Here is a 27,291-nt window from a genome sequence, read left to right as displayed (position 1 = left end):
AAAAGAAAAAAAAACAAAAAGATGGTGAATTACTTCTCAATATGAAGCATTCAAAATTTACTCGTCTTGATATCTTTCTCAGCTAATTAATTGAGCTATGTGGCTATAGCAAAAATTATTTGTTTCCTGGATCCCACTATCAAATATTCCCAGAAAATAGGTTTTCTACTCGTAAGCTGCGGGAAATCAAGTTGATGTTAAGATCAATGAATAAAGGGGTAAGTTTCTAAAGAAACTGTGGTGCTGCGTCGGTGGGAGAGTATAGCAGGTAATTTAGTGTTAACAACTGGGTTGAAAACGTAAATTGGCCACCGTAAAGGGTAAAAAAGCTGACGTTTCGAGCGTTAGCCCTTCGTCAGAGCGATTGACGAAAGGCTAACGCTCGAAACGTCAGCTGTTTTACCCTTTACGGTGGCCAATTTACGTTTTCAACCCAGTTGTTAACACTAATTTACCTGATGTTATGATCAGTTCAACCCCGGAGATCTATTTCAAGCCTGCGCGTGCGTCAGACAGACGGGAAAGGAAGATTACTCGACTAGCTCTCTGGGATAGTCTGTCAGGGATATTTCCCAGATTCCCTTGAGGTCGGGTGGGAAGATGGCGTAAATATGGCTGATTGTTCTGTCTGGGTCGGTGGACTTCCTGTGAATGTGAACGAAAATGTGCTGTACGACTTATTTCAAAAATTTGGCCCTTTAAAAAATACAGTGATACTTAGGGATGTTTCTGGTAGGTCTAAACAGTGTGGTTTCGTCAATTTCTTATCGCAAGAGGTCGCCGAACTTGCAGCCAGAAAGATGAATGGATTTGAGATTTTGGGCGAGACGGTTAAAACGAAAGGGCCCAGGGAACTTTTAGCGACGAGGAGATGTACAGATACTGTTTCTGAAGAAGCTCTAAATTTAGATAAAAAGGACTTCAGAGGTCTGACCGACTGCGTATTCTTCATGGAAGGCCGTCGGTGTTCTCCGAAATCAGGAGAGGTGAGCCCTGCCAAATTTTCCGGCAAGTTTACCGGTAAACATAATCTGACCCCAATTACATAAACGTCAAATCAAAATAATTTTTCCTTTTAACGTATTTCCTTTGATTTTTATTTCGCACTCACATTAATTGTTGATGATGTTATTGGATTTTTAGATTTAATTACGTAGAATGTTACTTTCGCTATTCAGTGTCCCTTCCGTCATTGTACTGCGGCCCGGAAAACTGACGTTTTGTGCGACAAGTGGACGCAAAAACAGTGTACAGAAGTGTTTTGCTCGAAACGACATCCTAAACTCATCAAAAAACAATCAGGTATGATGGGGAGGTCGTATTCTCTCTTTGTATGGGTTGATAGTGTAAAGTAGAGGTTACGGTAACCACACTATCATTTATATTATGCAACACAACAGAGTCACACAACCACGTCACGTTGTGCGCCGGTAGATTACCAAAGTGTGTGTCAGAAAGTCAAATTAGGGGAAAATGAAAACAACCTAAGTTATAAAATGGAGATGATAAGAAGGCTGGTAATTGCTCTTTGGGAGAACCTTGAAATGTCTCTATCACAGAAATACAAAAAAAAAAAATTGGATTTCTTTAGCTCTCCTTAAAAGCCAAGCTGCTAAAGATTTGGTATGAGACTATCCAAGCACCTTGTAATTGTATATATATGTAGTGATAGATGTACAGATTGAGGCTCTTATTGGCTTCAACCGAACTTGATGATTGATTGATGGATTTTTCATAGCTGCTAATTTTTTAATAGATCACTTATTTAAAGTAGTACCAGCCCGCTGTCCATCCCATAATGCATTTAAATGTACTGGTGAATGTGGCTTTGATGAATGTAACACTCACTTCATGGAACAAGAAGCTTTACAAGAACACATCAACAGAGGACGTGAAAAAAAGTTTTCACTGATGTCATCTTGCTCCCAGGTATAGCATCAATTAAGTCATCAATCGTGTTAACAACATTTCAAGAACAAAATGCAATATTTTGGAGGAATCCTTTTTGTTTGTTTCATTGTAATGTGGCTGCTTTGATTGGTGAATTTGTCTTTCCTAGGTGCAAAGAGGTCATGCATATATTGACAGATTTTGACTTGAAGCTTAATTCTCTTTGTTTCTTGCCTTACGTTTCAGTGCAAGGCCATTTTCTTTAGTGAACAAGAAAGGCAACAACATTCCTGCCTAAATGCCACAACAGAGCCCTTATCTGGTCACCATGTACATAGATATCCTTCCTCCAATTTGAATTTTCACCAGTCCTCAAGTTTTCAATTTAAGAGGAACAGCCCAGTAATGTTTACAAATGCTTCACCACAGAATCTCATCAAACCTGAACACTTGTGTAAGAATCCTAGCACATCAATACCAAGTGGTCATGCAGCTTGTGCAAAAAATTTTTGCGATTGTTCCAGAAGTCATGCAACTGTTGGGTTAACCAACCAAGTTAAAGGGCCATTTTGTGTTTGTTCTTCTTGTGGGATAAGCTATGAAAACTCTGGTGATTCTTTGAGTGATTTTGACTTGTCTGTTGATTCGGCTGGTATTGGTGGCCACAAATGTCCTAATTCACCATCTGTTCGAGGACTCCTCAATGATGCAGACTGTGAGTAAAATTTATTCAATTCCATGTGTTGTCCTATTTAGCTGTGATTTTTTTACATTGATTTAAGTATTTTTGACTGGTTGAATCCAACTAATGAATGACCTCTTGTGTAAAAGTCCTATAATGAGTGATGAATTGTAATTTCTTTTTAATCTTTTAATTTATTGTTTATTTTACATGTATTTAGTAGTAACTTATATTGAATTGTTAGTTTTAAATTGTTACTGCTTGGCTGACACATTTTCATGCTTGTTTCGACTAAATTTTATATTTTTTTTATGATTACTTGGAAAGTATGTGAGTACTTGCCAGCATATTGATATTGTTAGCCTCCAAAGGAATAATCACATGTTGCTGATGTATTAAATGAGTACAGATTAAAGTTAAAGGAAACAAGGTTTCCTGTTTCCAATATTTAAAGGCTGGTTCTTTGGAGATCCTGTAATAAAAAAAATCAATAAGAGAAGCTGGAAGAATTAATTGTGTTTCTTGCTCAAAAAGGTTATTTCAATCTTGATGTGTTCTACATTGTAGCTTTGGCATTCAAGAACTCTGTAACTGGCTCTCCTAGTCAAGCCCCTATGGTTCCAGAAGCTGAGCCTATTGGAGTTTTCTGGGATATTGAAAATTGCCCAGTTCCTCGTGGCAAATCAGCGTCTGCTGTTGTTCAGAAGATAAGGAAGGAATTTTTCACTGGAAAGCGTGAGGTTGAGTTCATGTGTGTTTGTGATATCAGTAAGGAAAAGAAGGAAATAATTGAAGAACTTAACAAGGCTCAGGTAAGATTTTCGGTTCTGAAAATTTTTATCTTTGTTGCATTTTCTCTATTTAACACAATTACTGAGTGAATTGTAAGAGCTTCAAGAGAAGTCTGACATCAGGTCCTATATGCATGTGTGTGGGGACCCTATGCCCTTACTCGGCAAATCCTGATGACCAGTTACAAGTCCTATGTCTATCAAGGAAGAAACACAGGGAAACAAGGGAAGGCAAAGGGGGACAACTGATCATGAAATAATTGTTTGTGCTAAAGATAACTCAATATAAAACCAGTAAATTGAAGATTGAAGTGTCCACTTGCAGGCAGATAATTATCAAATAGGTCATTTTTTAATTACCTTTGGCCTCTTTTTAAAAACAAGGCCTGGTGCTCAGCCCTTCTTTTGAGAATTAATTTAATTTGTGTGTGAATGGAAATTTATAATCATAAGAAAGGATGAGAACCAGGACTTGCTTTGAAAAAGCGGCCAAAGTAATTCAGAAGTGAAGTCTTTACTAATAATATGATGAGACACACACCTCTGATATGCTACTTGACTTTGTTATCTTTTGAATCTCATCAAAAAATTTTAGTACATGCCTGAAATAGTATATTAAGTACATGCAGTATCTCTTCTGCTGCAACAGCAAAATCTTCTCCCCTGTAATTTGATGTATATTTGTGCCACAGGGTATCATTTTGCTGAATTGAAAATTTGGCAAAGGTATTCTGGCTAAAATAGATGTTTGTGATTATATCCTCACTTTTGGTTGGGATGTATTTGGTCAGGAGACCTACATAAACAAATCAGGTGTTAGTTGAAGGATTATAATGAACAATATCAAGTACAGCAAGGATTTTGTGCAATGATCAGTGTATCATACATTTACATGTGTTTTGTTCCATTAGTATACAGAATTTTGTGGAACCGTTCCATGATATTCATCTACTAACCTAAAATTGGAGTTCAAATAGTGTCTTTTCTAAAACTTCAAACCCTTTTTTCTGACCTCTTTATACATTTAGGTTACTGTTGTTCACATCAATGCCACTTCAAAGAATGCAGCTGATGACAAGTTAAGACAAAGCTTGAGAAGATTTCCACAATCATACCCTCCCCCTGCCACTGTTATTTTGGTGTCTGGGGACATCAATTTTGCTGCAGAGCTGTCAGATTTACGTCATCGGCACAACCTCCATGTGATTTGTCTTCACAATGCCCAAGCACAGGGTGCTTTGCTGGAATGTGCTCATGAGGCAAGAAGATTTGATCACTTCACTGCTGATCTTCCTGTTGTATTCCCTCCAAAGGTAAACAAATTTTTTTTTCACTTTTGATGCCAGTTTTTCACTTTGAGGACTTTGAGAACCTTGAGTTCAATAATTATCTGGAAGCAGAAATGAATTATACTACAGTACTTATTCATGTGGGAGATACTGTGCCCTCCTGGTTAGTGCAGTGGCCAGGTCAATGTGTTGTGTTATTAGGCAACACTGTTAACCCTTAAGCTTCCATTGGTGACCAAGGTAGAATTTCTCCTAAAAATATCAGTACAAAATATCAACCAGATAAGTGAAGAGAATAAAGAAAAATAATAATTTGGGGATAATTATTTGATCCAATACTAAATTCTCTGAACTAGCATCATAAGAACTGCATAGTTCATAGTAAGGAGAATTACAATTTGATGTGGGAGTTGAAAGGTTAAGTCTCACTGTGTCTCTTTCTGCCCAGGAGTGTAAGTGGGTACTAGTGAAATGTCAGGGAAGCCTGATGAAATGCTGGAGGAGTGGTGTGATACAGACTTTTATTACCTTTTGAATGCTTACATGTAACCCTTTTGCTGCTTATCATACCGTACATGTAGCGTAATGTTGAGTGGATCCTCAACCACTTAAACTCTGTGTAAAAGGAAACCAAAAACATTTTGAGATATGTGCAGCAGTGGGAGACTTGACTACAATTCAGCTTCATTGTGCCAGTGAATGACTAAACAAATGTGTTACTTAGAAGGGAAATGGCCTAAAGTTAAGATTTTGAAGGTCTACACTTTAGCACATTAGTTAATTATTTGTACGTTGCTCAGTTCGATAAGACAAAACTTCAATTTATTGTTTGAAAATTTTTTAGGCTCCTGAGGAGAATGGCTTATCCTCAGAGCTTCTTGTCCTCAATCTTCCAATGGGAAAAGATGTTGCTCAAGTCAGGAACAGACTGAAAAAACTTTCTGATAATTGTGGAGGGAAAGTTGTAAGCATTTCTGGGCGCACCTCAGTTCTGAGATTTCCAAATCCTGCCAGTGCTGCAAGGTAAGAAAGTGTATGTTACTGTCACAGTGATTTTATTGCTTAAAATTGTAAATTACAACATAGATCATGCTGAGTTTTGTGACATTAATGCAGTTTCAGCTCCAGATACAGGAACAAAGAAACATATAGTATACCCAAGATCTAATTCACCTCACTAACTGTTTCCTTACTCCAGTTTTTCAAATTCATAGGGCTGGTATTTGCATGAGAAAATTGTTATCACCTACATGTATTGGCATTATAGTTAATGTGAATTTTGTTTTCTCTCAGGGCCAGGCGAAGAATGGACAAAGAAGATGTGTTTGGTTCCAAAATCCAAGTGGTATATTCCACAAGTAGTCATCATTCATATAGCCCCCAGAAAAATAAGAAAACACAGCCAATGGAGGCTACTGGTGATTCTGTCAAGAGCAGAGATACTTGTATGTCTCCAAAGTCTATACCCAGCACCTTACAGAAAGGAAGAGAGGATTCCAGTTGTGCTTTGCTAGATACTTTTGGCACTGAAGACACAATCCCATCCAGGAATACTACAAAGAAAGAGAGCAATCCCAGCCGAACACCTACAGATGAAAGTCTTGACTCAGGGGAAAGCACAGAAGAAAATGACGCCAAACCAGGACCTACCCTTTCATCTTCTACAGCCCCTCAGTTTATCAGCCATCAGGCAATGTTCAGTAATGGTTCCTACACCGGCATATGGCCACACTCTATTTACCCGAACTTCATGAATATTCCAACACAAGGGACAAGTTTTCCAGGAATCACTCCTCTTGCCCCATCCATGATGGGGGCACCACAACTTGCAGCATCGTGGCTGGCCAGCTTGCATAACTTTACCGTGTTAGACCAGCAGCGGGGCGGAATAGACTTACTCGTCACTAATTTGGATGAAAATGTTAGCAAGAAAGAACTGAAAAAGAAGTTGGCATCTGTGTTTCGAGAGCACTGTAAGGTAGGATGATTTGCATTATGAAGAGCTTTTTGTATGCTTTTACACTCAGTAAAACTGTGCATGGATACGATAACATATTACTACATTCAGAATTAAATATGCTGTTAGGTTTTCAACTTGCATGTGACGTTTATCAAAAAAGCTGTCTAGTTAGAGTACATCGACAGCCTTTCGTGTGTTGCAAATTTACAATATTCTTTGTTTCTGCTTGCAGGTATTGTCTGTTATTCTTCATAGTGGAGAAGGCATACCTTTGAGAGCTTTTGTTAAAGTTCCAAAACTGTCGGATGCTCACCTGGCCATCTGCAAAGTTCATCAGAAGAAAATTTTTAACACCTGCGTGGCTGTCAACATAGCCACAGACAAAGAGAAAGAACTGTGCTTCTTGCGCTGTGAAGTAACTTCTATACTGAAAGAGGCGCCTTTACACTTCCTACCTTTAAACAAATTCCTGAGTGATTACTATGAGAAGTGTTCCCGAGCGTTTGATATGACTTCCATAGGAGTTATCCACGACCTGGTTGTTCTGACTGGCAAACCTGGTAATCAAGCAATAAGTCTGGTTACTAGGGCCATTGGCGGCGTGAGAGTGTCTGTAGAACCTGACCAGTTTGCAAACGATGTCCACACTCTTCTTAAATCCAGTGAAGGATCGTTGCCTTTGGTTAGCTTTGCTGCATCCTATTGGCTAAACTTTGATAGGAAGATAGAGTCTAACGATGAGGGGTCTGCACTTATGGAAGTTCTCAACTGCGTACCAAATGTCAAGGTCACAGAGTCTTTGATGGTGTCATGGGCTAAACAAGCTCTCAAACATGGTATGGAGTGTTGTTATTCTTTTTTTTTTTTTGGTTTGGTTTGTTTATTTGTTTGTTTTTCTTGCGTTTTCTTTTTGAGCGTTTTTTTTTCACTTCTGAATTTTTCATAGGTGTTTTCATATGCTAATAAAGCTCTCTGACTTAAATGGCGAAATGTTTTTTTCATGGTCTAAATTTGCAAGGCGTGTTTGTACATTCGCTTGCAAGTATTTTCATGTACGGAACATGCATTTTACTGTATTGTGAGCGTGTGTGTGGTTTGTTTGTCATCTGTAGTACCCACATATTCAAGCCCTTCTGTCTCTTTTTACCCTAAAGTTAGCTCTTCAACTTGAAAACGTCGCCTAAATTTAATATTTTTTTGCATCATCCACCTACATTTTAAATACACTTATATGTATGACATCAAATGGTGTAGCATACAGAAGCTTTTTCTTTTTCTTTTTCTTTTTTTTCACTAACAGGCGGGAATGTAAGCAAGCTTCTTGAATTCGGTAAAGATCTGCAGGAGTTATTACAGATGCAGGTGGAATTCAAACTCCCTCTCAGCTCGCTTATCTCAGAGTATCAATCGTGGTTTGACAAGAAGACGCCATTTGATCCAGCTGTCTATGGGTTCACTTCGGTCGTTACTCTCCTGGAAGCGTTGCCAGCTGTGGCGGAGGTCAGTAAATTTGTGCTGTACAGTGACCCTTTGACTCCTAAGAGTGATTAGCATTTAATTTCTCCTTACATTATCATTCCTAAATCACACAGTAAGGTCACGAGAAGAAAGGCAATGTTTACCAAATAAAGAAGCTCTTGATTGTTAAACAAATTCTCCTTGTTCGTCATCCTCTTGGGAATGTATAGAGAACAGTTTGGAGAGTATGCATACTCATATTTAGGGTGTAAAGGGTTGACTAGGTGTGAGACTCTGTAGTGAATATGATGCAGGCGAGGAAATATGTTGTTGGTCTTGTCATGAGCGTAAAACAAAGGAGAAATCTGAATTCCGCTCGGGGAGTCGAACTTGAGACCTTTGGATTTGGCACTCCGATGCTTTACCTCGATTTCTTTCATACAAGAGTTCCCATTCAAACCCTCACAGCCCTTCAGATCTCTGACAGTAGTTTGTATAAAACCTCAAAAAGTAATACGAGAAAATGAAAGAAACTATCGAGATCGCATTCGTGGATTTATTCAGAAGAAGTTCTTCCAGATTGACGAACAAATTAACTTAATTACTCTCAAATAAAATATATTTAAGTTCACATGGCAACCAGGTGGACAATCAGACATGGTTTGATGTTACTTTGATTTACAGATTTAATGAATGTAGCCGAAGAAATTAATGCGTCATTAACTTCTTCGGTTACAATCATTAAATCTGTAAACCAGAGTAGCATCAAAACATGACTTAATTACTCTGTTAGACCAATCAGCTTTCACGAAACAGATCTTACTCATCACGCGACTCCGATGATGACTTGCGATCGCTTGTTGAGAGATCTGTGACTGTCATCAACATTAGATCCTAGGACTACCCTCACCCAGATGGGTCAACTTTTGCTAATGAGTTCAAGCCATATTAGGTTGTCATTCTATATCATTTCAACTCTTCTACTTTTTTACGCGCTTCAGATTACGCAACAAGGCAAAGAAAGATGGCTTGTCCTTTCACAGCGCTTGAAAATCAAAGCCTTTGCAAAAAATGTCAAAATGCTCTTGGAAAGTCAACCGGATGGCGTAATTGCTTTGGGAAACTTTGTATCAACTTACATGAAATTCTTCGGCCAGAAATGCAAGATTGCAACATTTGGTTTCTCCAAGCTGACAGACTTGATTGAAGCTGTGCCCAATGTCGCTAAGGTTTGTTAGCAGCTTTTTGGATATCCTTATGCAGTCATGGTGGAGTTTTGAAATCACTTGTTTGTTGGGAGTCTCAGTCAGTGATGGTCACTGTTGAACGAACAGATCCTTTGTTATAGTACATTTGTTCACTAATGGATACATGTAAGTTATCATATCGATTTGTGATTGTGGATGCGTCTCTCATGTTCTTACTACAGTTCGAAATCCAGATCCGCAAATTTTCGGGATAACAGACCTGAATTCAACTCAATTAAACACGTAATTTTTTTAATTTGTCTATTAGATCCAAGGAACTGGAGATCAGCGATTGATTTGTTTAGTGGAAAAAGGTATATGCCTTTATTTTAGACTGAATATTCTTCCTTGATTTGTTTCGTAAGTTAATAAGAGTTCATATACTTAAACTTGTTTGAAAGTCATTACCACAACAAATGTTTCTCTCCATTGAATTTGTGTTTTTTTGTCACTTCATTTGGACATTCCTTTTTACAGACAAGAGCTCGAAACCTGAGAAGCGGAGCGATAAGCAAACTATGGTCAAAGAACTCAAAGAATTATTGTCCAGCTGTGAAAATCAGAGGCTTCCTGTTGCCACAGTTCTTGCTCGATATTATCAACATTTTGGCCGACTGCTCAAAATTGGAGATTATGGTGCGATGCGTCTTGAAGACTTTGTGGAGAGTTCACCATCACTACAGGTCAGTGTTTGTACCTATTTATTTACTGTTGGTGTGAAGCTCTCGGCCTTAAGTTACATTGACCTTCTCCATGGTTTCTCTTAGATCATAGAGATATCTGGGGAAAAATACCTGACCCTCCCTCCCAAAGTCACAGTACAGTCTTTGCGAAGAGATTTGGTAGAGCTGCTGGGACAACAGGATGGCAAATTTCTGCCGATTTCTCGCCTTGCTTCCACTTTCCGTAAACATTACAGCCGGAAATTTCCCCTGGGACAAGCCAAACTTGAGGAATTTCTTCGAAGTTTGGAGGGAGTAGTAAAGGTTTGTATGAATTGACATAGAAACAGAAAATAAAGTTGTCTTTTAAACTGCGTTTGCCAAGGATCTAAATTGCAGTTCTCATAAATTTGTTTTTGAAAAGAACTTGGTGTTAAATCAATATTCCTCCTTCTTGCTATCAATTTTGTTCCTTCTTAACTGGATGGTGTATTTTAAATTGCATTTTTAGTGGTAATAATTTTCTAATGCACCTGTGGAAAATGTTTGTTTCTTTAACTTCACTGGAGGGTAATCAATCAGAAAAGGAGATGTTAAATAGATGATGATTGATCTCTATAACAAATCGATTACAAGACTTGAGTCGCGTGTCATTGGTGATATCGATAATCATAAGTAATCGGTTTTATTGATATCAAGTGGTATTTCTATTAAGATGATTCAAATGTCGATAAATTTATTTCAGGTCAAAGGATCCGGGAATGATAGAATTTTACTCCTTCCACTTTTGCCAGCAAAAGGTTTGTTATATGTATGAAAACTGATGGAATCCTTTCTTTTTTTCCCGGCTGAGATGAGAGATATTGCTTTTTAGACTTATTCCCATTCAATTACTTGACTTCGTGCCTCAGGCAAATGAAGGACGAGGGAAGCAGGTTCTCAAAGTTCAAAGAAAATTCAGTGAATTTTCCTTCAAGACAGGGAAAATTGAAATTTCTTTGTCAGACCCTATCTTAAATGTGTGTGTTTTTTTTGTTCGTATATGAGTAGAAGTGTAGAAGACGGCCGTTATGGTAGACTATAGGCTGCCAATGTACAGTTAAGTATGCTAGACTGTACTTATTTGGTCAGTGGCAAGAGATTATAAACTTTACGATCTCTTGGTCAGTGTTCTTGGATGAGCTAGAGGACTTTTAAAAGCACGTTTGTTTCAGCATTAGATACAACACGACAATTACTCTCAGGTTGAAGTAGAGCTATTAATACCTTGCAGATAAAACTTCTCCCAAGTTACAACCGCTCGCTGATAAAATCACTAATTTACTGCTGAAGTATCCTGGCTGTAGGGTGGCGGAGTTTGCTTTCGCTGATATCTTCTTGCGGGAGTATGGGCAAATGTTAAAACCTAAGGACTGGGGCTTCACTACCATGGCTTCCTTACTACAAGCACTTGGAAATGTTTTGGAGGTCAGATATGGCTCTCAGATTCTTTGCTGATAATTGAATCAACAGTCTCTTCGATATTTGGTTTTGCATGAAGGACAGTCTTATTAAAGAAAGAGATTTGAAAGATTTCAACTTTTCTCCCACTACCTAGCCGAATCTTTGTTATTTCGCTTCTTGCATACGAAGGCCCTGGTGTCATAGAAACATACTCCATATCAGGATAAAGCCTCGTCAATTCTAACGGTGCCATTTCACCTTTGCTTCTGCAGATCCAAGGCAGCGGCAACATGGCTGCAGTTTGCCTTAAACATGAACATCTTCTGGAGGTGTTTTCACGTCGTGTTATTAATGTGTTAACCGAGCAGTCTGATAAAAGTATTCCCTTGTCCAAGTTCGTCACTGCTTATGAGAAACTTTGTAACCACAAGCTGCGCGTACAGAACTTTGGTTTTGCGTCACTTGAAGATATGTTACTTGCAGTTTCACCCGTAGTTAAGGTACTCAAAATATTAATGCCTTGTTCTATCTTTATTAAACTAAAGAAAAAGTTGAGCCTTTGATCTTGCAGTCACAGTAATTATAGGTGCTCGGGAAAATTAGAGTACAAATGTGAAGCAAACCCATTACCTTGTTTATTCTTGTGCGACGATGCTCCACAAACCGAGTCATGTGCCTACTCAGTACACAACGGTGAGATCCGATCTAATGACATAGGATTTACGCGAAATTTTAAGCCATATTCAGGGCTTCGAGGGAGTTTAGGTTACTTATGTTCTCTGAAAAATTAAATGGTTGGAGATACATTAAAGATCAGTGCCGGCGACCTGTTTAGTCATGGCTTTTACCTCTTCAGTCATGGCTTTTACCTCTTCATCAGGTCGATACGAAAGGAGACAAACTGTCCCTGACGCTGCTTCAAACTTTTGCTATCGAAACAAGGGATCTTCTGAAACATCTCAATGGATGTGTTTCTCTAAACCGCTTTGCGCCAAACTTCCAGCAGTTTTACGGTCAACCCTGCAAAGCGTCTGATTACGGCTTTAGTCGCATATCGGAAGTGATAGACGCAGTGTCCAATGTGGCTGAAATACGCGGCAAGGGTGCAGAGAAGATGGTTGTCTTGGTCGATGGGGACAACGTGAGTCTGCTTGGCCCTGGAAGTAAGATGAAGTTACTTTTCTTTTTGTTATTTTTTACAGTGTTGTGGCACTGGCATTGAATTTTGTAAAATCTCTGTGCATACATGGGAACTGTGACAAGAAGACTGGATGGGTTGTATTGGACCTTACGTTGTTGCAGCCTCAGAGCACTCAAATCATTGTAGTGAAGGAGGAACTTTAAGCTATGTGTGTATCTACTTACGTTTCTTTGGTTAAATTCCATGTTGAGCTGGGGTTTTTTTAAACTTGTTACAGATACAGGGCAAACGAAAGCTGGAACGAAGGACTGCAGATTAAGCGACTCGCCCTCTGCTGCAGTGGAGGAAGGTAGGATTTCAAACGAATCCAGCGGGATGTAGAGTCTTTATTTTACCCAGCTAAAAAATAAAGAAGCAAACAACAAGAGTAACTGCTTATCTAGCTTTCCGCTTTGTTAAAATTGCAGAGGATGAGGTCGTAGTGATCATTGATGACAAAGAGGAAGAGGGTGAGTTCATAGTTTCCCTAACAGAAAGCCAATTTATAACTTCAGATGAAACATTTATTTGCCGTAGGGAACGAACCATGTGCACGAAGGATTCGGATGGAAATGTCAGGCATAAACATGTCATAGCTGTACGTGGATTTTAAGAAAGGGGAATAGTGTTTGGCAAACTGTTTGGATTTTTTTTCTTTGTGCGCGGAATTCCGATTTTCCCTTGTAAACTGCAAGCAACCCGCTTAATTCTTCCTCCCAAAAATTATGATGACTATCATTGGTATCTCTGCCAGTTGGCAGTTATCCATATTTGTTATCATAAGAGTTGTGGCGAGGATAAACCGCTTTACGCCCAACACATAGTTTAAAAAATCAGTCAGTGTTTGAAACCTGACATGCCGATCGAAGATTTGACTTCCACAGCTCCCTCCACTATCACAGCTCGAGGATTTACTTTACCTCCCTCTGTGAGAGTGTTGCTGCGTAAGTAGACATCGATTTGTTTTCTTACCACGTTTATATGTTCATTTTTGCGTAGATTTGATAATTCTTGATGGTGAAGCCTCCGGTACCTTTCCAGACCAGACTGTGACCGATGACTGGCTGATGGCACCAGTGCCCGAGACTCTCCCAGAGCCGGAGCTGCAGCCTGCCATCCCTGAGCCACCTCCTGTTGGAGATCTGATATCCTTCACTGAGTTTGACATGGAGGTGCTGTTAGAAGCCATGGATGACGCAGGAATTTCTGACACCTTGGGTAATGTGGCGGAAGGTGACTTGACTGAGTTATTAGCAGAATCCAATGAACTGTCAGGAGAATACAACGGTGCAAGGTCACCTCAGCCCAACTTCTCCGACAGGCTTTCTCCCAATGGTAAGTCCTCGTCGTCTGGTACGGATCTAAAAGATTTGGATTTTGCCTTTGTATCACCAGCACGTATAAGGAATGCAACACAGATGCAGGCGAGTCCATCTCCTCGCAAGGCTGGGGTTTTGTTCCTCTCGGAAGTGGAAGCTGATATCCTGTCAGACTGTCAGCCAGAATCGGAATTTTCAAGAAATCTCGCCGCGTCATTTGGAGAGGAAGAAGTTGAAAAGCCTGCTGTCCAGCGAAAGATTTCTGATGAGAACAGGAGAGCAAAACCTAGAAAGTTCTCTGCTCCGAAAGTCAAGTTGGCTGTTAATTTCAGCAAGACGCCAAACAAATGAGAACTCCTTGGACCATAAGCCGGTGGTAACAAAATTGGTAATTTGTTTCTATTCACGAGTAGTCAAGCTGTTGTTACTGTTTCTTTCATGCTTCTTTTTGTTGCAGATTTTTTATATATAGTGTGGTACTTTACAGTGTTACTTGCACTTCCATTGATACTGTCTGAAAAATTTTGATATCTTTTTGACACTCGTTTTGAAGGTAGTCAATGAGTCTTCGCCAGTAGACCTAGGTTAGACCAATGAGTGGGTATCAAATTGTAAGAGTTTGATGGAGATGCAGGGAGCGCTGCAAAAACTCCAAGCATCGTTCTTGTCCTCATCTCGCTTTGTACAATGTGGATCCTGACTGGTAGAATGCGGAAACTTCGGCCAAAGGGTAGTTTAAGAGATATCAAATTAAGTCAGTCAGTTCTGTTTAAATGAGCTCGTGGTACAGACATACGGATCTTGTACATAGAAGATCCACTTTCCTGGAAGGAGCTAATAAGTTTGATGGTTTATTTTTTGTTAAACTTAGGTAGTCTACCATGTACTTTGTGCTTCATGTTTTAACTTTCACCTATATTGGTGTTCCTTAAATTGCTTAGATTTAAAATTGGTATATTTCCTCGATTTATTTTGATAGAATATGATTAGTCCTTCCTTATCTGCAGTTAAGATTCTCGGCAGATTTCTACCAGCTCTTTGGAACAATTTTTGTACAAAGAGAATCTGGTTTTTTCAAGATATTATTTCTCTCAAGTAAGAGAAACTCCTCGTTAAAGTTTCAGTGAAGAAATTGTAGAAGTAGTTTTTAAAGGGCTGCATTGTTTGACATAGTGAAACGGAACAGTGGAACAAGAACCGTTGTTCATCGTGTACCAAGGAAGACGTATTTTTCTTCAAATGTATTCATTCTTGCTTGCAAATTTTCCGTCCATTACTTTAATGAATACAGCCAGGCTGTGATTTGCAGTAGCTCCCTTACTCATCCCTCAAGAGGAGCTGTTGTTTCGCATAACCAAAAACAAAAATGGACGATTGCTTGCTGACATCGTGCAACTCAAAGCCATTTTGAGTATAGGGTTGATATTTTGTGAGTAGCACACCCAGTGCATGATCTTTTGATAGAGTTCTCAACCTGAGCTGCGTGCGTTTATGTTGTTTTGCGTGTTTTCGTTTGATATTTTCGCCACTTTTTTTCTTCGGGAAAATGTTGGCCTATTTATCTTCTTTCAAGCCTGTTCCTTAGCCAGCAGGCAGATCCTTTAATGTGATTGGACGGTATGGGACGCCCCATTGACGTCATCAGTGGGTGTGTTCCAGTCCTTTCTGAGTCAAAGGAGGGTGATGTGTTAGTGTTTGTGTTGTTTCATATCAGTGTTGAAACGTGCGTGGCTTCTTGCTTAATACTACAAGGGATGATCTTAGTGGAGCAGAATGAAGGTGTGATACACAAGATTGGACACAGAAGGACATGTTGCTGGAGGGTTTTGCTATACTTGAACCTTGACAACTGAAGACTAAAAGATCAGCATCTCGGTGTTCTGCCTGTGGAAATCATCCAGACTTAACAGATTAAACAGATCGACGAGAATTCTTAATGCTGAATGCAGAAGAGGGATTAGACCCACACCAATGGTATAAGAATGACGAGTAACTTGGCTCTTCGTGAACGTTGTTCGGGAATCAATGAAATTATTGTTAAATCCAAAATAGGCAAATTAAGATATTTTGAACAGAGAAAAGAGATGGTGAGATGGTTAGATAGTTAGGAATATTGAAATGATAGCGTCTGTTAAGCCTGGTTCAGTTTGCAATCTGTGTCGTCGACCAGTTAGAAGGAAATGGAAATTTTTCTTTTTTTGACGAAATTTTCCGAATCCGGCGAATATTATCTTAATGGAGACAAAAATTTGGACTTACCGATGAGGAACATCGTAGCGTGGTCCTTGCGCTTGCCTGGGTTTACGAACAGAGGTAAAGAAAATAGCTGTTACAAATGTGAAAGATTCAGAGAAACTCCGAATACCAGGCGAAAGGTGGACTTAATTTATCAAGAATTTTGTGGCAGCAACGCTCCCATGGATTTGCAACAATAGAAAAAGAGGAAGAATATTGGACGCCTGGGGCTGTAATCTCCTTGGAGAAGTTTTGCGCTCGGAGAAAAGAAAAAAATCAGTTAGAAGCGTGTTTTTATAGTGTGGCTCTTAAGCTCGAAATAAATAGTATTGTTTTCAAGTTATGTACCAAAGAAGGGATTAATTTTTTTTTTCTTTCATAAAATGAAATGGGTTTCGATTTTCCGCGAGTGAAATAGCCATACGAGGCAAGGTCTCGCAGTTCAGCAGCGCGTCATATATTTTTAGTGGACGGTGGTATAATTAGAGTCAGACGAGGACCTTGGATGTTGAGAATCATGACAACCCAGCTTTCAGCACAGAAGGAAAGTATAAGTATCCAGTTCTCATTTTCCACTCAAAAGAAGGAAAACTCTTCGTCAAATTGCAGGACTGTTCTTATGAATAAACTATTCACGCGATACGTAAAGCTGATACACATTTCACATCTTGAGAACAAAGGCAACCGACGAAAGCATTTCTCCTAAGATCTGGCAAACGATGCCACCTACTCCTTAACCCCACGACTGTGAAAAAAGAAAACACTTGTGACACCTGACCATGGGAAACATCTCCTGCAAACAGTGATATAAAAGATGAATATTTGACAGAATGAATAAGAATTATATTTAGCTATGTCTGCGAAGGAAGTGTTGTGTGTATGTAAATATCAGTATGTTTATGATATTCACACTGCTCAGTTGAAGATTATGTGATGAGGGCAACATCGAAAAAAATTAGCCCGCTAGTTTTAAAGATATCTGTTAGCAGATGAAGAGTAGAAAGTTTTTTTTCGCGTAGGAGTTGTTGTAATTTTTAAACTGAAGCCTTTTGGACTAAGCGAACAGTACTCAAGTTTTTTTGAGTCGCGTCTGCCGGGAAGATTACACATTTTATTCCGAAGAAGCTGCCCTCAACAGTCTTGACAGTCCGAGGCTTTTTCGGAGCACGCCATAGAATTGCGTTTCGGAAAAAAATAAAGCGAAGGTAGAATGTTTGGAAATGGAAAGTAAAAACTGCTCGTAGGATTTGTTGAAGTCACCGTGAAACGTGGAAATAACCAATCAATAAAAATGTTTATGGGAATATCGCACGAAGAAAGCCCGATGTGTCTTTTTTTGTCGAAGCAAAAATAGCTTTATTTAAGAAGTAAAGTTTGGTTCAGCAAGGAGTCTTCGTGCTATCAACTGAAGAGGTTTGGAAACTCAAGGAGATAGTGAAGACAGATGAAAATAAATTCAAGCGTGGAAATGGACGTTGATGCCAAAGAAGGATTATTAAGAAAAAATGATCAAATCAACGGAATGATTTTCAACTACCATGGTAACCAAGAAGATAAGCGAAGGCAGGAATTCAACAAGTCTTTCTTGTTCGATAGGGGCATTTTTTGAGTTGGAAACAAGTATCAGAGGAATACTAAAAAAAGCTTGTGTTATTTAATTGCTGTTAAATTTTCCCTTGTGTGTTAAAGCATGAACGAGGTTGAGAACATCTATTGAAGCGATGCAAATCCAATCTTCTCGCGAATGGGGCATTTTTGTGCTAAAACCTCTCGCTAACAGCTCCTCTAGGATGAGAACCCAAATAGTCTCAGCTTCTCCTTCCAGCAGAACAAAGTATGAATTAATTCACGACGAAAAATATATATTTTCACTATTACGCCCTTACAATATGCTACTTAACGATGAGACTTTTCTGATAAGTTTTACATTTTGTTTTCTCAGAAGTTGAAGTCATTCACTTCACTTATGCTAAACTATTCACGTTGCTCCTGATAAAAATATGCATTCAAATATTACAGCCCAAAATAGCCTTTCCCGTGATGATTTCTTGTGTAATTAATTGATTATAATTGTTTCCTGACCGGTTATGATATAAGTTGAAGATAACTATCTTAGGTTTGCTTTCTTGCTTGATAATTACACTTTACACCTAATGCATGGTCCTGAGGGAAACAGTTAGTTTTGTTTTCCCGTGAGTCCTGATGTTTCCGAGGTCGAGGGAAACATTAGGACTCGAGGGAAAACAAAACTGACTTGTTTCCTGAGGGACCATATATTAAGTGCTTTGTTATATATTTAGACTTCCCCTTAAAAAAACAGCAAAAACATGCTGTTGTAGTCGGCGCGCGGTTAACAACTGCGCAGTCGTATCCTAGTCGGGATAAAATTAACAGTCAGGATACAATTGAATTTCATCAGGGGCACGTGAGTGAAAGTCTAGGTATATAACAATATAAATTACTGGTTATGTTAAAGTTACGTAGCAAGTTTTGGTGTGTTAACTCTGGCTCAGTAGCAAATTAATGACAACTTTGTTATTTCTTTACTTCAAAGAAGAAGTTTTCCTTTACATTAGCTGTTAATGTGGAAGAAGGAAATTGACTATCATAGTTTTATCTGCCTCAATAAACTCACTTGTTTCATGAACGTTGCCGTTTTGATTTTGCTTAATGTCATGTATTTTATTTTGACTCTCAGGAATAATATAATTTTAACTTCTCCCCCCCCCCCCCCCCCCCCACGATCGTAGATTTTGAAGCGGTAGTTGAAGATTAACTCTGTTCAACGAACGAGACACAGTCGTGTCTATTTCGTCGATCGAATGTTCCCTTGCGATTTTTTTTTCCAAATTAGAAAAACAATACATTTTTTTCTGGTCAGAGCGTTCAGGACGGCAAGCAGATAGGCATATAATACTTGGTTCTTTTTTTTTTTTTTCTTTTTTTTCTCATGCATCAAACGTGATTCAATTGACTAGCATTGAAATCTTACAATAACCTGTGATGAAGGATTTTTCACGGTCTAGCAACTTTTTGGTTTACAAAGAATTGTTTCGAGGTAGATTCAAATTCCCTGTCTCTACTTAAGAAGAAAAAAATATTATTTACCCTTATTTTCCCGTTTAAAAATCTTTTCAGTTCTACGCTTTCTCGATACCACGTTAGTACAGGCAAGCTGCGGCGTTTGCTCCTCTCGAATGCCTCATTTATTATTCGTCGCCAGAACAAGAATACATCAAGATTGAATTAAGCTTGATAACCACAGCAAGGTTTTATTATTTACCGCCAGAAATCACCAAATTTGTTGGGTTAAGCGGTACTGGGTGGCATTTAGATTATAGTCTAACAATTTTCAGGGAAAGAGTAATAACTGGAGTCAAAAATGGGGCAGTGAAAAGACAAAATATCGCTTTACAATTTAAAATTTTAAGTCAAAACAAGCGAGTTTACAGTTGTAATCAATAATATTCAAAACAAGGTTAGATCTCATTAAAAGAAAAAAAAGTGTTAGAAATGGTCCGAAAATATTTTGTATGTACGACGCTCTGCACTCACCAGAGTCAATGGCCTTGAAGCACTTCAATCATTTAATGATTTATGAGGTTAGTGAAATAAAGTGGGCTTAATGAACAGGAAGTCTGCCAATTCCTAGCAAGTGAAAGTTTATGTACGTTTTAATTGGCATTTTTTTTTCCTCTATACTAGAGCTGATCAAACGCTGAATATCCTTTTTGCCGCTGTTGTTTTCAACCTTATCAAAATTTTGTGGTGGTTTCATTTTGATCATTGGCACTTATGGAAGAATACTACTCCTTATGCGAAAGTTCACTCTTTGAACATGATAAATTGTTTCGTAAACTTGTTTTGCCCTCTGGCTCTGACACGTAATTCACTAGCAGATATATTTAGATAACCAAAATTGATATTTCATCACTTTTGTATACCAAAGCGCTTGAAGAACAATAAAGAAACGTATCCGCAGTTTTCACGCTACTTGCGTTTTCAAGATCACACGAAGCTTTGAAGTTTCAACTGGAAGTAAGTCATTCTTTTCTAGATCATCAGAATTGTTATACATCTGGGGCTAGTCTATTGCTGACGAGAGTATCCTTTAGATTTGGTTTGGGATCCCAGTGACTGCACTCTTTCCTTTATTTTCAGCTCGGTGATCATGTGGCGAAAAAAGTTGGCTCTTCTTACTTTGTTGATTGTGGGGATGGATTTGCTGTTTTGTACAGTCAATGCAACTCCGTGGTTTTGGAGACGTCGACGGCGCCGTCGTCGATCGCCGCCTCTACCGACTCCATCGCCACGGCCACCACCAACACCACCACCGCGGTCTTGCAACTCATTTCTTCCGCGGTTAACCATCGGGGGCCGAGTAAAGAAATGGTCCAACGCATGGCAGCAGTCATTCCGCGCGATTTGCCCTGACAGTAAGACTACAAACTCTGTTATTCTACCGAACTACCAACATCTTTTGTCCATTTTTTTATGAGTATGATTTTTTTCCCTTTATCATTTTTATTACTTTGGATGACAGAAATTGAAGTTGAGTGAAGTTCTTTACCTTGTTCTAAAGCTCATCCGCCCCTGGAATAATGTTCTGCTTTAACTCTCTGAAAAGGGACTTGTTGCTAACTTGCCTTATATCTTAATACTAGGCTATTCAATGTTCTGGTGGATTAGTGTTTTCCGAAAATGTCAGGAGGATCGTATTCACCATTTCCGCTGTAGCCTTGGCCCTGCTATTTACCGCGCAAGCGAAGACTGCGTCTGGTCTGGCTTTTTGCCGAACGGAATAACAGGTTCCGCCAGTTTTAACTTCAAGTGTGAGTCGCATGGATATATCACTGGAATTTTGAGCGAATTTAATACGGTCACTAAAGATCGCAGGTACCTTGGTCTAAATGTTTTTTTCTTTGGCGCTGTCTTCAATTAATTTTCCTTACGGATATATCACTCAGAAAAAAACGTTTCCTCAGCAGAAAAAAAGTTAGAGGACAAAGTTAAGAGCTCCTCACAAAAACCATAAATAAAATACACAATGACACGAAATGAGAAGAAATATCATTTGCGAAGGGACGAAATTAAACCTAGCAGAACATGTTTAGACTTGAAACACAAACCTGAACGAGGAATTTAAACCCGTCGCGAACGTCGACTTCATTTCAACCTGTAAGTCTTGCATTTTAAGGCTTCTTGGCTTGCTTCCTTCATTCCCTCCGCAATGATCCAAATCGTTTTGACGATGGAAGAGATCTTAAAAATTTAGGCTAAAATTTTGCACCCAAAAATGTGAGACAAAAGTCAAACACAAGGAGCGATGTAAACTAAAGACAACAAACAACTTCTCGTCTTGACTTACCGGTACATTAAAGATCTTTTATGCTATTTTTCTCTTTTTAGAGTAAAATTCCGTTGCTGTCATGTGGAGGGCTACAAACATGACAACTGCAAGACCACGGGGTACAAAAACGTGTACGGAGGACTTTTGAACTATAGAGCTCGTTCGGGTTACACCATAGTTGGTGCGGTCAGTGATCACAGCTCGAGGTTTGTAATCTTTTTTCTTATATTCAACAATGACGGGTTTTCATTATTATTAAGAGGTGCTATTTAAGTATTATTCAGGTTATGCGTGATTGTACTTAAAATACTATGAAGTATAATGTTCCATTTCTAAGAAACAAAGCCTTTCGTGAAAATCGAACTGTTGGTAGTGATTATAAGTCTAAATTTTTTTAACAAAGCATATTTTATTCCCATTTATTCATATTGCGACCTTCATGACTGAATAATGTTTCTTTTTTTTTCGCATTTAAGTAACACGTTTTTTTGACGACACTGTTGTTTTTTTGTTTTTTTTAGCCACAGTGATCGTCGCTGGAAGTTTCATATCTGTCAAATTAAATCAAGCACTGGGAGGAAAAAATAATGGAAGACTTCAGAAGCAAAAAACAACATCAGAAGGGATCAAGCGCGGGGCATTTTAAAATAGATATGATTTATAAGGGTGTTTATAAATAAAATTAGTTCTCTTGTCGGCCGAAACAGAGGGAGATAAAATCATCACACGAACTTCTTCAGGCAGAAAGAGTATAGACGCGAGCTCCTAGAAATCAGACTTATTATATCTGAGGTTTCTTTTGTAAGGTTTGGCTCTTTTAAGTTACTCTTGAGCACGGTAAGGAAAAGGAAAGAATGTCGCAGGTTTTGACTAAGAATATTATTGTGCCGGCTTTAGAAGTATTTTCATTAGGATTGTCTTCATCGATTTGATCTAATAACTGGTGGTAAATGTAAGGTGAGCTAAGCTTTGAGTTTCGTAATAAACACTTGCTAATATCTTCGAAGTTTCTGATTCTACGTTTTTGGTGCATCTCTTACCTGGGTTTGGCAGAAAGAGGTTTATACCGCATCAAAGTCTACATGCTACTATCTCTTTATTTAATATTTTCAACAGATGACCTCGAGGGGAAAAGAGATTTTCTTTACCATAATATTATATCGAGCCCTGTTACTTCTCCTGTTTGAACCTGATTTATTTATTTTCGTTTTCAGTTTATGGGTGTGACTTAAATTAGGCCATTTTCAATGACCCCTTATGGCTATCACTGTTATACATGGCATTACTTCATATAGAATTAAAAAAGATCTGACCAAATAAAAATCAGAAATAACTACTTGAAAGCGGAAGACAATGGAAACAATAAAACCAAAATAAAACCAAGGGTGGAGGAGGGGGGAGGGTCTCTGAGGTATATGGGCCACTAACTTGAGCCACTAATGTGGAATGGGGAAATATTTCGTTTTATTTCCGGAGGAGTTCGATATCTTTCTGATCTTTCGTCGTTCGAAATCGCGTTCGATACTTGAATTAGGCATCAGTGATACTTTGACTTTTATTTCGTGGAAAAAAACGGTAGATGTTTACATCGAATGTGGAGGCTCACTGACACTTATGGATCTTGATATATCATTAACATTTAGTTTAAGACTAAGTTTTATCGAGCTTGCTCTAATGAAAACGAGAAACATCGTTTTATTTGGTTCTCTTGAGAATAAAACCTATCTAAAAATTGATGTGGGTTTGATTAATCATGTGCCTACCAAAACAACAAATATACAGAGTATGATGCCCAGGAAACTAAGATACCAAGAGATCAAAACGTATCCAATTGCAATATCGACATATAAAGCTAACTAAAATATCTGATTATAGATAAAAAATTGGCGATTCTTTCTCAATTCAGTCTTAATTACAATTTCTCTCGTGGTTAATAAACTCAAAACTTAATTTGAAACTCCACGATTGAGAATTGTCTCCCTACATAGTCGGTTGGCAATTTTGTTCGTTTCAGTTCCAGGTAGTTTTGCTCCATTGATGTTTGAAGTACTTGTCTGGTTTAAAACCTTTAAAAGCCGTCCAAGCGGTGGCATCTAACCTCGCTTTCTTCAGATCACCTATATCGAAGTATACTACTGTTCTTAATTAAGAAACAGCATGAAAACAATGTTATTTTAAATGCTCTTCTGACACCCATTTGCTTTTTAATTGTTTCCATAATCCCTCAATCCAAACTGAAGATATTTTAGTTCCATTGTTCCCTTAACCCTTTGTGGATCTTTATAACTTAACGATTAATTTGCCATTTAGTAAATATCGCGTCAACTTTTTTGCTCGCCCTGTTTGATATTTCATACGTCACTGGCCATTTAAAGCACAATTAAGCCAATAACGCAAATTGACTTTTAGCTATTTGCTTTCAAAATTTGTCGAGATTGCTTCTGTTGGATACAAATTTTTCAAATTTTTTGTTACGATCGGTTTTAGAAATGAAAATTTCTTGAGAGAGTTCGACTGGTTTTCCGCTTACTCGACCGTACTGCTGCAGTCGTTCCTCTCTTTCCATATCAAGGGCTTCAACTGGCTTTCTTTCACGTTGTACCAGAAAAATGGAGAAGATGTCATCTGTTCTTACCTTTATATTAGATGAGTTGGGAGAAGCTACAGTGGGGAACTCAGTTTGACTTCCCTGTCGATTTTTTCAACATGTTGTCACCGCACTGCCCAGACAGGAAGCTTTTGAAATTGAAGTAGGAAACCAATTGTTTTTACGATATGATATAGAAAAGGAGAGTTCTTGGTCTTAGTCAATCTTGGGAATGGCCATCGGTTTTACAAGCAACATAATTATGAGGTCTTTTGAAAACGTTTATTGTATGCCTTCATTCTGCGTAACAATTCCTTTTTTCTTCTTTTTTTCACATCCATAGTTCCTTTCATTTGAAGTAAATGATCTTTAAGTGATAGAAAAGGCCAATCTTTTTAGGCGAGTGTTAGCAAACGCAATAGGAGTGCGAAGAAAGGAGCGGCATAGTTTGAAAAACTACCCTCCTTACACGCTTGTCATGAGCGTTCGCTTCGCGCTTTCCTCGGCTCTCCTGTAAAAGGTATCCATGCTTACTTTAGTTCTTGCCTTGCTATGTCACGCTATCAGACAAATCACGAGACCAAAGAGTATAAAAACTATCATAAGCAAAATTTCACACGCACCAAAAAAAAAAAACAAAACAAAACCACAAAAATCTGGGGCAACTTAAACTAGTAACTTATGATTAGATATGTTGAAGTAATATTGAAAAGTAGTATCAGTACAATCTGCAATAAACAAGCCTTCAGACTTATCGGTAATTATAATAATAGCGAGGTGATTGTTCAATATTCTTCCTGACAAATGATCTGAAGCGGAGTTGAGTCCAAGTTCATTTTTTGATAAAAGATTTTATGTTGTGGATGGTATTTCATAAAATAAATAAGAAAAATGCCAAATTATCGAGCACAGAACACTTGAAAATTACCTCGCCCAGTGAAAATCATATGCCAAATTCACTTCGTGTCCAGATCTGATAACAGTTTGTAGTTAAGTAATTGGATACATGTTATCTCAACGTTTAATATTGACTTATTTCACTTCTGTTCAATTAATTGATTAAGGATCCAGTATTTCTTCATGGCCACCGCAGCACCTTCGTTTCATTCGGCAAAAGAGACAACCAATTACGCCCGCTTATGCAGGCTTCTGGTGGATGTCAGTGCACATGTCTTGAGAGAGACTTTTGAGAAGAGACGTCCAACAGGAGACCTGAACGCAGTTTTGTTAAGTCCTCCAGTTCATGTAGTCTTACAATCACTTCGAAAGAAAGGAATTCTTAATCCTTCCCAATGAGAACAACTATATCCTAAAGCCATCAAATCTGCAGTTTCATCAAATAGTTTCGATATCACTCTACTGATGGTTTTGCTGAGGAATATATGCAATCTTGTTCGTCCAGCTACCGGCTGGGATACACTTCCTCCTGCAGCAGACACAACCCTTGAAGCAGATATCGTCCGCATCAAGTGCTACAGAATCACAGTTTATGGTCATGCCAGCGAGGCCTCAGTTGATGACCCAACATTCAATCAATACTGGAAAGACATCCAAGATGCATTGGTGAGACTGGGAGGAGCTGATTACCAAAATGCTGTTGATGATCTGAAAAAGGAATGCATGGACCCCTATTTCGAAGAACACTATAAAGAGCTTCTTAAACAGTGGGTAGTGGATGAAGTCAGCATCAAAGAAAGGCTGGAGGGAATGGAAGAGCAGTTTGGTAAAGCCTGGTTGAAATGAAAGAGCACATTGGTAAAAGCTTGGATGAATTTGAGGAAACAATCGTTAATCCTTAAAAGAAAGTGGGAGACAAAGGTATTGTGTATCAACGGTAAAATCTGTGCACGGCATCATGTTTAACTGCATCAGCCATAAGGTCTTAACCTCTGAATCCTCAATTAATTAATCAACCTAATTAATCAACCAATGCAAGTTTAATGGACACACTTTGAAACTAATACCGACTGGAGCTTGGTCTTGACACATAAAAACCATAGCAGTTTCAAAAACGCCATTTTGATTATAAAATTAATGCAACTTTTGGTTTCCTCTTCAGCTGTTTCAGCATACACAAACGCGATGAAAGAATCGATTAAAAAGCAAACAGAGTTCCTCACTGTAGCTTCTCCCACCTCATCTAAAAAGGTAAGAACAGATGACATATTCACCAGCCTTTTGATACAACATGGAAGAAAGCCATTTGAAGACCTAGATATGGAAAGAGGGGAACAACTTCAGCAGTACAGTCGAGGAAGTGGAAAACCAGTCGAACACTCCCAAGACATTTTCCTTTCTGAAAGTGATCGTAATGACGACATGAATCCTAAGTCTGTACTTGTCACTAGGAAGGCAGGGATTGGTAAAACTCTCTATCGCCAAAAGATAATTCGAGATTGGGCAGATAACAAATTATTTCAACCACAAAGTAATCGAAACGTACCTGACTTTAAATTCGCTTACTTACTGAATTTTCGTCAACTGAGTTTGCTGAGAGATAAGCATGTTACTTTGAGGGAGATCCTCAACCGATCTTCAGTGTTAGGTGAACACTCAAATATCGACGACCCTTTATTTGAGTACATTGTTGATCATTCTCAAAATGTTTTGATTATTCTAGATGGGTTTGATGAGTATTCAGAACAAAATTTAATCGCTAATGATTCGGATGACCAATATTCGAATAGCGTCCAAGAGAAAATGCCAGTAGCAGCACTGTGCGCCAAGCTAATCAAAGGAAAAGTCTTGAAAGATTCGGTTGTCATGATAACGTCAAGGCCCGATGAATCCGATCAAATGACAGGCAAAATTGCCTTTGATCGGTACGTTGAAATTACAGGGTTTTCTGAGGAACAGGTGAAGAATTACATTGAAAAATATTTCAAAGAAAACAAAGTCATGAAGAATGACAATCTCGTTAGCTTTGCCCACATTCCAGTTCTCTGTTTTCTGATGTGCTCTTATTTTGAGTACATATTAAATGAATCGATGAACACTGGTGCTCTTCCTGTCAGCATGGGTGATCAACATGTTTCTTAGTACACATAGCAAAAAGAAAGGAGCCCTACCAGAGGAAACGCTGGATAAATTGTCAAAGTTTGCGGCTCATTTGCTCCGAGAGAAGAAGTTTCTCTTCAGTGTTGTTGACGACATGAAGAGGTTTTCTTCCGTAGAAGTTGAAAGCCTCAGAACAAGTGG

General features: G+C 38.5%; 2 protein-coding genes and 1 pseudogene across 2 annotated transcripts; all 3 read left to right on the top strand.

The window, feature by feature from the left end:
- The first annotated feature begins 600 nt into the window (after positions 1-600).
- LOC131790244 (meiosis regulator and mRNA stability factor 1-like) lies at positions 601-18,776 on the top strand. Its single transcript, XM_059107425.2, has 21 exons — positions 601-986; positions 1,179-1,302; positions 1,757-1,929; positions 2,137-2,605; positions 3,140-3,384; positions 4,392-4,676; positions 5,497-5,675; positions 5,946-6,630; positions 6,845-7,448; positions 7,913-8,112; positions 9,072-9,299; positions 9,586-9,631; positions 9,795-10,000; positions 10,085-10,303; positions 10,725-10,779; positions 11,253-11,446; positions 11,695-11,922; positions 12,303-12,585; positions 12,841-12,912; positions 13,031-13,072; positions 13,602-18,776. Exons 1-21 carry the CDS (start codon positions 612-614, stop codon positions 14,270-14,272), a joined length of 5,583 nt encoding a protein of 1,860 aa, XP_058963408.2. The 5' UTR covers positions 601-611; the 3' UTR covers positions 14,273-18,776.
- A 1,323-nt stretch (positions 18,777-20,099) lies between these two features.
- Positions 20,100-22,512, top strand: LOC131790245 (dermatopontin-like). The gene is made up of 5 exons (XM_066171236.1): positions 20,100-20,194; positions 20,318-20,592; positions 20,821-21,052; positions 21,566-21,712; positions 22,028-22,512. Exons 2-5 carry the CDS (start codon positions 20,328-20,330, stop codon positions 22,092-22,094), a joined length of 711 nt encoding a protein of 236 aa, XP_066027333.1. The 5' UTR covers positions 20,100-20,194; positions 20,318-20,327; the 3' UTR covers positions 22,095-22,512.
- Positions 22,513-25,173: 2,661 nt separating this feature from the next.
- Positions 25,174-27,291, top strand: part of LOC131772383 (NACHT, LRR and PYD domains-containing protein 12-like) — an 8,198-nt pseudogene continuing 6,080 nt past the window's right edge.

This window comes from Pocillopora verrucosa, chromosome 8 (genome assembly GCF_036669915.1).
Source record: "Pocillopora verrucosa isolate sample1 chromosome 8, ASM3666991v2, whole genome shotgun sequence".
NCBI lineage: Eukaryota > Metazoa > Cnidaria > Anthozoa > Scleractinia > Pocilloporidae > Pocillopora > Pocillopora verrucosa.
This window is presented reverse-complemented; position numbering and strand designations above follow the sequence as displayed.

Excerpts from the sequence above, each read along its gene's own strand:
- LOC131790244 (XM_059107425.2), top strand. The coding sequence starts at position 612 with ATGGCTGATTGTTCTGTCTGGGTCGGTGGACTTCCTGTGAATGTGAAC. Across the intron at positions 3,385-4,391 it reads AAGAACTTAACAAGGCTCAG|GTTACTGTTGTTCACATCAA; the intron begins GTAAGATTTTCG and ends TTATACATTTAG. Across the intron at positions 6,631-6,844 it reads TGTTTCGAGAGCACTGTAAG|GTATTGTCTGTTATTCTTCA; the intron begins GTAGGATGATTT and ends TTCTGCTTGCAG.
- LOC131790245 (XM_066171236.1), top strand. The coding sequence starts at position 20,328 with ATGTGGCGAAAAAAGTTGGCTCTTCTTACTTTGTTGATTGTGGGGATG. Across the intron at positions 21,053-21,565 it reads ACGGTCACTAAAGATCGCAG|AGTAAAATTCCGTTGCTGTC; the intron begins GTACCTTGGTCT and ends TTCTCTTTTTAG. Across the intron at positions 21,713-22,027 it reads GTCAGTGATCACAGCTCGAG|CCACAGTGATCGTCGCTGGA; the intron begins GTTTGTAATCTT and ends TGTTTTTTTTAG.